This window comes from Silene latifolia, chromosome 1, assembly GCF_048544455.1.
Source record: "Silene latifolia isolate original U9 population chromosome 1, ASM4854445v1, whole genome shotgun sequence".
Taxonomy (NCBI): domain Eukaryota; kingdom Viridiplantae; phylum Streptophyta; class Magnoliopsida; order Caryophyllales; family Caryophyllaceae; genus Silene; species Silene latifolia.
This window is the reverse complement of record NC_133526.1, coordinates 13674390-13685359: the sequence shown is the minus strand read 5'-3', so window position 1 is coordinate 13685359 and position 10970 is coordinate 13674390. Positions and strand designations below refer to the sequence as shown.

At 36.0% G+C, this 10970-nt stretch overlaps 1 protein-coding gene and 1 long non-coding RNA gene across 2 annotated transcripts; one reads left to right on the top strand and one right to left on the bottom strand.

Annotated features, from left to right (window-relative positions):
• The first annotated feature begins 2392 nt into the window (after positions 1–2392).
• On the top strand, positions 2393–3677 carry LOC141651590 (uncharacterized). Its single transcript, XR_012546905.1, has 4 exons — positions 2393–2628; positions 2724–2908; positions 2992–3218; positions 3396–3677. It is a non-coding gene; the product is annotated as an uncharacterized LOC141651590 (long non-coding RNA).
• A 1556-nt stretch (positions 3678–5233) lies between these two features.
• Positions 5234–8213, bottom strand: LOC141599414 (adenylate kinase 1, chloroplastic). The gene is made up of 4 exons (XM_074419419.1): positions 7757–8213; positions 6712–6852; positions 5828–6100; positions 5234–5612 (listed from the first exon to the last, which is right to left on the bottom strand). Exons 1-4 carry the CDS (start codon positions 8039–8041, stop codon positions 5469–5471), a joined length of 843 nt encoding a protein of 280 aa, XP_074275520.1. The 5' UTR covers positions 8042–8213; the 3' UTR covers positions 5234–5468.
• Between the last annotated feature and the right edge of the window lie 2757 nt (positions 8214–10970).

Genomic DNA, 10970 nt, shown 5'->3' with positions numbered 1-10970 from the left:
CAGACGTAGAGACGTCACCGTCGCAGAGAAGACGTAGATCCGTCGCCGCCGTCGTTAGTTATGAGAGAGAGTGAGAGTGAGTTTTAGTGGGAGAAAGGAAAGTAACGGGAGTGTCTAAATCTGATTGAGTAAGGGATTGGGATTTTTAGTTCGCACAGGATCCTATTTCTATATATATATATATATATATATATATATATATATATATATATATATATATATATATATATATATATATATATATATATATATATATATATTGGAGGCGTGGTCAAGGAGAGCTAGACCAGTTTCTACTACGTGCCGGTGTCTGCGCTCAGCGTAGCCATTATGCTCAGGGGTGTGAGGAGGAGAGGTGAGGTGCGAAATCCCATGTTCTGCGAGGAAGGGAGTTAATTTTTGGTACTCACCTCCATTGTCGGAGTACAGAGTTTTAATGGGAGTGTTGAATTTTTTTTCAACTAATGCTTTAAAAATTTGGAATATATGGAGGGAGTCGGATTTTTGTTTAATAGGGTACAGCCATATGTATTTAGTATGATGATCAACAAAAATAAGATAGTATTTATAGTGATCAAATGAATATTGCGGAGATGTCCAAACGTCGCTAAAAATAATTTCAAGAGGAGCCGTGCTTTGTAGAGACGAGATAGAGAACGGTAATTTAGAGCTTTTATAGATAGCACACGATGAACAATGATTAATATTGCTAGTAGATAGAGATAAAGATGACATTATTTTTTGTAAAATAGGTAAAGCAGGATGACCAAATCTATGATGATGATCACCCGTATTGAGCATAGTGGCTAGGGCTTGAGGCGGAGAAGAGCACGGCCAGTAGTAGACACCGTCATGAGCTGGGCCGGTTAGGAGGGTTCGACTCGTGCTAATGTCTTGTACAACAAAGGAGGAGGGTAAGAAAACAATAGCAACATTATTTTCTCGACAAAATTGAGAGACGGAGATAATGTTTTTGTGCATAGTAGGAACATGAAGAACACGAGTTAAAGAAAAAGTGCGAGTAGAGGAGGAGAGAAAGGCAGAACCAGAGTGGGTGATAGGTAGGCCAGAGCCGTCACCAATCACAATTTCATCGGTACCGTCATAGGGTGAATGAAGGGAGAGGTTATCGAGAGTTGTTGTGACGTGGTGGGTGGCTCCACTGTCGAGGAGCCAGGGAGAGGTAGGGGCAGCAGGTTCGAGGGTGGTGGGGTTGGCTTGGGGAGGGTTAGTGTTGGTGGTGGCTTTGGTGGGACGGGGTACGACAATGTCAGGATAGAGGCGTTTAAAATCGGCACAGTAAAAGAGAACATGGCCGCGAATGTTGCACCACTGACATCGCCCCTTAAAAGGATTGGCCGTGGGTGGTTGGGTGGAGACAGAAGGTTGGTTGGCAGGACGAGGAGTGTAGTGAGTGCGGGTGGAGGTGGCCATGGTTACGGCAGGGGAGGGGGTGGGAGGATTTGATTGTTCAATTTGGATAGCAAGTTCCCGATTAATGAGTTTTTCGTGGAGGTCGGGAAAGGTGATGGGGTTGTCTCGTGCTTGCACCGCTTCAATAACGGAGCGATAACGAGAGTCGAGGCCATCAATGACAGTGTCAGTAATATCTTCGACACTCATGGGTGCACCAAGACTGGCGAGTTTGTTAGTTAGGGTTTTGATTTTGGTCATATACTCGGAGATGGAGGAGGTGTCTAGGCGGGTGGCTTTGAGGCGATATTTGAGTTGCTTAATATGACCTCGGGAAGGCAGGGCAAAGGTGTTGGCAAGGAGCAGCCAGGCTGCACGAGTGGTGTTGGTGTTGGTGATTAGGGGAGAGACGGTGTCGTCAAGGGTGCCTGCGAGAGAACTGAAAAGTAGTTTGTCTTGCAAAAACCAAGTTCCATAAGCGGGATTGGCGGTAGTTTTTTTGTCAGGGGTGTCGATTGTTTCAGGAGGAGGTGGTGTGCCATCGACATAGGAGATGAGCGAGTAACGAGTGAGGAGAGACTCAATTTGGAGTTTCCATTGAGGATAGTTGGAGGGGTTGAGTTTTGTGATGGAGGAGCAATTGAGTTGAAGGAGGGGTTTGGTAGTTTCATGAGGATTTGGAATAGTGTTTGCCATTGGAGAGGAGAAAAAAGAACAGGGCTAATGATACCATGTAAGAGAGATTATTGAAAGATGAATATTATGTATTAGGTTAGACATCTTATATAGTACAAGCATAGCTAGGTTAAGATACAAGAAACCTAAATTACAAGCTAAGAATATTAGGTAGAGGACAATATATACGAGAATATGGAAATACAAATATACACAACATATTATGGAAGATTATGGTGATGCCATAATCTTATCAGATAATGTACCGAATATATAGTGTTTAAAAAAAGACTAAGACGAGTCAACGAAAAACAAATCTGGTAGTTATAGGATAATTATTGTATATATAATCCTGACTCCGTCTCTACTCTCAACTTCCTTCTCTTTACAATCTGCTCTTATATTTTCATATCTTCTTAATACATAAAAATGGCTTACAGATTCTTTTGTAGAAGGCAGGGACCTGGCGGTGATTACTGTGTTACCGTTCGAGCTGGCAAATTGTGTCTTGCTCTTCCTAACAATTCTGATGCTTATCAGGTTTCTTTCTATATATCTATATATATATATTTACGCTTGCATTCAGAACATTTATCAGGGTTTGCATTCTGAAAACACTCTTGTGGTTGAAACAGCTGTGGTACAAAGAGTATTGCGTTTATGGATTTATGCTCGTCAATAAAGCCACTAATAAGGCTACTAGACATTGTTAATGCAGCAATGGTACAAGGATGATACCCAAAGCACTAAAGCCGGGAGCTTTATGCTGGTCAACAAATCAAATTTTCAAGCTGCTAAACAATCCTCAGCTGATCAACCAGTGAGTTTTCGACTTTATTTCATTGCCTTAAAATCCACGTAATGGTAATTTAGTTGTTCAAAGTTTTTAAATTTTTGGTGCAGTTACAATTGGCTAACAGGCCTAATACTCCTGACCATTCCTTTCTGTGGACTGAGAGCGAAATCGATGGTTATGGCTTTAGATTCCTAGTGACTGCTAGTAATAATGGCTTAGCCATGGATGCTCGGAGTGGCGACAGCAAGGGAGCCCATGATGACAAATATCTTTCATTCTTTAAGAACTTGAAGGGTGACAACCAGAAATGGATATTTATCCTCTAGTCCCTGTTGTAAGTACCAACCTAGTATTCCCTTCGTCCCATTTATATCATCCACATTTGGCTTAGACGACATTTATCGTGTAAGACCGATATTATGAAGATGTTCTTATATGTTAGCGTAAATTTGCTTCTTCCGTTGGTACATTAGTTTCGGATCCCTGATATTTCCAATCTGGGACAATGCAGGAAGGCTTATGCTGTTCAGTAATCCTAGGCTCTCAGCAGCAAGGCATTCAGTTGTAAGAGTATTATTAATATCAATGTCTCCAGATTGATTACTCATGTTTTCTCTGTGTATATTATTCGGCAAACTAGTCCCAGAACTGTAGCCCTGGCGTAGTTTCCGTTGTTTTTTTTTCTCGAGAAGTTGTTTCCCTTGTGCTGTCAGTAGGTATATTTTGAAGTATCATTCCCATTTTAAACAATGTCATATGTATCCCTAAATTTTAAGGAGTATTACTTAACCCAGACTGTTGATTGTTTTACTTCTTGATCATCATAGCTCAGACATTAAAGGCTTCAGCTACGAACACGACGCTTTTAAATTATGCAGATTGCAGTGCTTTCTGAGGTTTCCTATAAACAAAATACTTAAGCTACAATACTGAGTTACTCTTCGTATCCGGGGCTTCCAGCAACTTAAGCCATGACACAGGGATGTCTCCCTGGGAGATCAAATTTATTTTTCCGCGGTTTTAGTAAAATCCTAAGGTGGCTGGTTCTGCAAGAAAGCACAGTTCACCCTGAGTCATTTTACATGACTTCACTATCAGAAACCCTAAACCTTAAAATTCCAGAAATCCAGCCATCACCAAAGACCCAAAGTTATATCAGCAAATCATAGACAATGGAACTAACATTGGATCAAAAAAGGCCTGGAATAAGAACCAATCTAGTACATATAACGAAGTTGTAAACCTGATCGAATGACTTTTTAAGAGCGTCACTATTTATCATAAAGTTATTTTTTTTCCCGTTCTATAGGACATCTCACACAATAAGGCCCTGATCTTTTCGGCATAATTTCAGCTCTAATTCAGCTCACTTCAGCCTGCTTCAGACTTCAGTTCAATTCAGCTCATTTCGATTCATTTTAGCTCAGCTCTCAGCAAATTTCGATTCATTTCAGCATTCAGAACCTAACTATTAAAAAAATGTTTTACAGAATCTAGTGATCTACCAACTCCAACACATTGTAGAGTTTCCGGGAAACTCGAAAACCAGACGCGCAGAGTTTTCTTTTTTATTTTACAGTCTGTAGTAGGTCTTAGAAAAAGACCTTAATTATAATGAAAACAAATGGCATGCGTCAACAAACAAATCAGGTAATACGAGGATGAGTTTTATACTATTATTCTCTAGTACGATGATTTATAAAAACAAAAGAAAAATTATTGTCTATTACAGTCGACAGTCTCATTGTCTCAACTCGATATCTGCATTCAACCATGAAGGCGCTAAAAAAATCAATAGAAAGGATGGATGTGGCATTTGCATGAGAAAAGGAAAAGATACATTGGAAAATATTAAAATAAGTTGTAAAACGACATACGAACCAAAAAAATTGCTTTCTCTAAAACGACTTACATCAGAAAACAGAGAACGCCATAGCATTTGTATAATATCCTGCGCGCAGCATATTCTTAGGTATCGTGCGTCTCCTCTGTGTCTCAACCAACAATTCACATCCCATGACGGGTCACTTGTGGGCTTATTGTAACGAGTTCTCCATGTCCAACCAACAATTCCTGGTTTGTTGTAGTCTTGTAGAGTGAAAGCTCATCCTCAGAGCCTCAGAGGTAGGGGCACATTGTGTAGTTTGAACTTTGAAGTCTCGAGTTCGGTACAAAAATGAAAAATAAGTATTTTTACGATTATGATTTATAGTAACCCACCATTTCAGATTAAAATGCCTTGGTCATCATTTTGAGCTTGTAGAAGGCTCAACACGTCAGTTTTTCTAGCTAAAACATCAATGTTGTATCTAGCCGTGTATGGTCTAGGAAAATAGAGCAAACTCAAAATCATGAATGTATGCTTATTTTTCCGAAAAAATATCAAGAATTTAATGGATCAGAGTGTTGATGGTCTTACTCTCTGATCATTATAGTACAAACGTCAATGGCTTTTTCGGCCATGTACATGTCGCAATTAAATTTATTACAGTACAGTGTTTCCTGAGGTTTCCTATGGCACTAACAAAACTGCTAAGCATGCTTAACATGCAACAATACAAACTCTCAATCTAGAAATAAATAATTAAGCTGTCGCAGTCAGCTTCTCTTCCTGTTCATCAAGGTTAAGAACTTCCAGCAACTTGGGCCATGACTCGGGGATGCCCCCTGGAAGATCGAATTCCAATAGTTTTCCACGGCTCCGGTAAAATTCCTCAAGTGGCTGGCTCTGAAATCACAGTTCAACAGTATATTAAAATCGTTCAAACAAAGAAAAATTTGGACGGAAATTGATCCACCATTTCCTTCCCCCTTTCCTCTCGTCTTTTAATATCCAAAGTCCAAACAAATGGTAAATTAAGACTAATAAAATCACCTACTGATGATAAATTAGAGAAAAGTTCAGAGCTATATAAGCAGTTTAAAATAAGCAAATAATTATACCATTTCACTGTATACGCGAAGACGTTCCTTCACAACTTCTTCTGTATCATCGGCTCGTGTGATCATCTTGGAAGCACACTGTGCAGGAGGGCTAAGGGGAGCCATACTAATTCCAGGCTTCCCATTCTCGCCCTTGATATCAATGGTGGCAACATTGAAATTTTTACCACACTGATTGCAAACTCTCCTACCAAGACATTTTTCAATCAATGCTTGCTCAGGTAGCCTCAGATTAACCACCAAGCCAATATCTGTCACCCCTTCCAATATTTCCTGCGAGAACAGAAAAGTGTAAGCAGCTGCCATCATGATAAATTGAAAACCATATAGCATAAGGTGAGAACAGCAGATGGGGTTCCAACTATTATTTTAAAGCACATAACCAACACAATTTTTGTAAATCGGCCCCATCTCTATGATAATGTTTCTGTATTCCAATGAGTATTATCCAAACATATTCTAATATGATACAAATATGGAGTGAGGTTTGTAACTCTTACATTCACATGCTAGGATTTCAATTATTTGGACATCGTTTATGATTTCTCATTTACAGTGGACAACTTTGGACTTTGGGTAGTCCAAATGCTTAACGGGTCGTAACAGAACATGGGCTAAAAGGTAATAAATACCCACTTCTGGCGACAACAACTCAGCACTGACATTTTTGTCTTGATGTAAAAAGCTATACATCAACAAAGTTTACAAAATGCAATGCCCTTGGAGGATCATCTACCATTAAGCTTGTTGTTTCCATCATTTTAAGAGTCTCTCTCCAAACGGAGATCATATCAGATCAGATCAGCTCAGCTCACCGTATGATTCAATCAATTTGACTTAAAAAGGCAAAATAATAGGGCCTGACAAAAAAAAAGAGAACTAACCGCTTGTCTAATTGTGCGTGGAAATCCATCAAGAATGAAACCGGATTCACCTTTTGTCTCTCCCACCTCAAGCCTCTTTGACAACAACGAAATTATTATCTCATCAGATACCAACTGTCCTTTGTTGACAATATCAGCAAGCTGTAAGGAACAAGAAACAAAATGTAAATGTCATATTATTGCAAATGATGCAAACCACTCAATAGCAATCGCAGCAATAACAAAAACACAGCAAACTGGGGGATGCCAATAACCAAAATTTTCATTCAAAATTTTAAAAACTGTTCATGACTCGAACAAAAAAATGCAATCTTTAAGCACCATAGCATCATATCGTACATCAAAAAATACGGAGTATTCACTAAGGGTGTGTTTGGATAGCAAAAGTGAAGGGAAAGGGAGGGAAGGGAAAGGGAGAGAAGGGAAGGGGAGGGGAAATGAAGAGTGGTTGTTTACTTGTTTGGATACAATTTCCCTCCAAATTTTGTCTATTGTGGAGAGATTTTGACTAGGCTTAGAGAAGGGAAATTGGATCCCTCTAAATCTCTCCCCCTCCATTTCCCTCCACCCTCATTTACTATCCAAACAAGGGATTTTAAATCTCCTACTCTCCTTCCCTTTCTTTTCTCTCTAAATCCCTCAATCCAAACACACCTAAGTTGAATATTTAGCCTACTTCCCAAACCTCCACAACTCAAACAGGCGGTCCGGTCACCCAGCTGAACCATGAAAAGATCGAATCTTTTAGCTGAAAATTTTGATTTTTTTTCTAATTTACTCTATTACATTAGTAGAGCGCCCCGCTCGAATTCCCCACTCCGCCTAACGTCTAACGTCAAATCCTAGCTCCGCCACTGACTGGAACAGCAAAAGCCGAAAAACCAATAACGTAACAAATCAAGTTCCGTAACTAAACAACATTAGCCAAACCAAAACAGCAATATTTTCATAGACAATAAATTGAAGATCCGGTCTTGAGATACATCATTTCACAAAAAAAGTCAATAATTTAAGTTAATTATTTTAATCAAAGGTATATGTCTACCTGAGTGGACAAGGGGCCAGAGGAGGATAACTCATGACGAACAAGATCACCGGTGGCGATATGAGGAACACCGAGAAGCTTGGATAGACGGCTAGCGTAAGTCCCCTTTCCGACACCGGGGCAACCAAGGAACACCCACTGAGTGCTACGGGAACTCAGATCTGAACGGCGAGATAAAGTCGACGGCGGAGATTGGGCGGTGGTTGTGGTGGTGGTGATGGATCGCCATAGACGAGGGAATGAGGAGAGGGATGAGGGTTTGGTGAGGCGAGATATGGCGGCCATTGTTGTTTTCTCCGGAGAAAAGAGTGGGGGGGTGGCGACTCTCGGTCTTGTTCTCACGGAGAATTGGTTAGCTAGGTTTGGGTTGGGTGTTGTGGAGGCCACGTGTTGTTCTATTTTGTGGATCTTATACCATTTCAATATTGTGACGAATGAGAATATTCCTTCTCCTGTGTTTCTCACTTTCCCTTATTTTCCATGTGCTTATTTACTTAGGCATGTAAATGCATGTTCCTCTCGCTCCTGTTGAAATAAACGTGATTAAACTAAATTGAATTGAATTGAATTGAATGAACCTGAATTAAATTGAATGAGGCTGAATTGAATTAAACTGCACCAAAACCTTATTCATTTCAACTGAAAAGAGCTAAATTAAATTGAACTTGATAGGGCTGGATTAAACTTAACTAAACTAAGGTCATGTTCTTTCAGTTGATAAAGTTGAGCTGAACTAAATGAAGCTAAGCTGTACTGGATAGAGCTGAAGTAAGAGTTCATTTGTGAAGCGATGAGATGCACACTAGGTTGGCTGAAGCTGAACTTAACTTAACTGAATAGAGTTAAAAGGCTAAACCGAACTAAATAGAGCTGAACTGAACTGAAATTAAGCTAGAAATAACAGAGCCTAAGCGTTAATCTATGAAAAGATTAACTGAACTAAATAGATATGAGCTGAATTGAAATTAAGTTCAAAAGAATAAGGCCGCAGGGAGCTGAGATAAAGTAAAAGTTGTTTTGTGAAGAAATGAGTTGAGATGAACTCATCTAAACTGAATAGAGGTAAACTGAACTGAATTAAGTTGAAATAAAGGCAGAAAGAACAAGGCCTTAGGCCCTGTTCTTTTGGACTAAAACTTATCTGATCTGAACTGAACTGAACTTATAGGATCTGAACTTAACTTAACTTAACTTATAGGATCTGAACTGAACTTATTGGATCGAATGAATCGAACTTATAGGATCGAATCGAACTTATAGGATCTCGAATCGAATCGAACTTATAGGATCGGCGAACTTATAGGATCTTAAATGAATCGGTGAACTTATAGGATCGAATGAACTTAAATTAAGTGAGGTATATGATCGAATCGAACTTATAGGATCGAATCGAATCGAATCGAACTTATAAGATCGAATCGAATCGAACTTATAGGATCGAATCGAGGCTTGAACTTATAGAATCTGAACTGAACTTATAGGATCTGAACTGAACTGAACTGAACTTATAGTATCTGAATTGAACTTATATTAAGTGACTTTAAGTCCAAAAGAACAGGGCCTTATTACTCAATATGTGTGTTCTAATTTGCATTCTTTTAATTTCTATTTTTTATTTTTCAAGTGATTATTTACTTATTTACTCAATATGTGTGTTCTAATTCGAATTCATTTAGTTTCTGCTTTCTTTTAAAAACCGTTTGATTTAAGTAGAAAGGAATAGAATTGTAAAATCGCATGAAAGTTCGATTTACATAAATAAACTACCTTAATCTAAAATTTATGTGAACTATACAAATAACAAAGTTTATTATCTAAGCATTGAATTTATGGAGATTGGAGAATGATGAGGAAAGTAGATAATCAAATTTTATGATTTAATAGTGAAAATAAAGCAATATTTTAATGAAAATACACATTCTTATGAAAGGCAATGTTACACAAAGAGTTAATAAAATGAATGTTTTAAATAAATAGCTTTTTATTTAAATGAGTTAGGAGGATTTGTTTGATGTGATCTGTTATTCTGTTGTCCATAATAAGGCATCATAAGGAAGATTTCCAGTCAGAGTTACTTAGAAACTTTTCGGAAAATTCACGTGGTATCCTCGAAATATGCCACTTTTCATGTGGTATCCAAGAATTTAAGTTCATGTACAATTTAACCTAGTGTTAGTATTTAGTGGTCCACCTCATCCTTTTTTGACGGACTCACCTTAACGGTGTTAGGTCTGCATTCTTTGGATCAATTATCAATGCCCAATTGAATTGAATGGAAGAGCGAATCGAATCAAATAGAATAGAATCGAATCGAATGAACTAATAATAAAAAGATTATAATAATAATAATAATAATAATAATAATAATAATAATAATAATAATAAATATTATAATAAAAATAATACCAATAATAATAATAATAATAATAATAAATATTATTATTATTATATTATTCATTAATAATAATAATAATAATTTAATAAGATATATAAAAAATAATAATAATTTAATAAGATATATAAAAAATAAAATAGTAATATAATAATAAATATAGTAATAATTATAATATATTAGTAATATAAATGATAACATTATTAAAAATAATATAATATATTAATAATAATAACTAAAAAATAAATAATAATATAATAATAATAGGTCTAATATAATAACTTATTAATATAATAATATTAAATATAATAATAATAAATATGTGATTAATAATATTAATAATAATGAGTATATTAATAAAATAATAAATATAATATTATAATTTATTAATATAATAATATTAAATATATTATCAATAATAATGAATATATTAATAAAATAATAAATATAATATAATAATAATGATGATGATAATAATAATAATAATAATAATAATAATAATAATAATAATAATAATAATAATAATAATAATAAATATATTAAATATAAATATAATAATATAAAAATACGAATTAATTATTAATAAATATAATAGTAATATAATAAATATAAAAATAAAAATAATATAATAACAATAATAACAATAATAATAATAATAATAATAATAATAATAATAACAATAATAAATACATTATAAAAAATAATAATAATGATATCAATAAGAATAATAATAGTAATGTTGAAATAAACTAATATGAATCGAATCGAATCGAATCGAATGAATTGAATTGAATCAATCGAATGAATCGAATAATAAAGATG

Coding starts and splice junctions, on each gene's coding strand:
- LOC141599414 (XM_074419419.1), bottom strand. CDS start 8,041: ATGGCCGCCATATCTCGCCTCACCAAACCCTCATCCCTCTCCTCATTC. Junction 6,101..6,711: donor CACGCACAATTAGACAAGCG/GTTAGTTCTCTT, acceptor CTGTTCTCGCAG/GAAATATTGGAAGGGGTGAC. Junction 5,613..5,827: donor TTCGCGTATACAGTGAAATG/GTATAATTATTT, acceptor CTGTGATTTCAG/AGCCAGCCACTTGAGGAATT.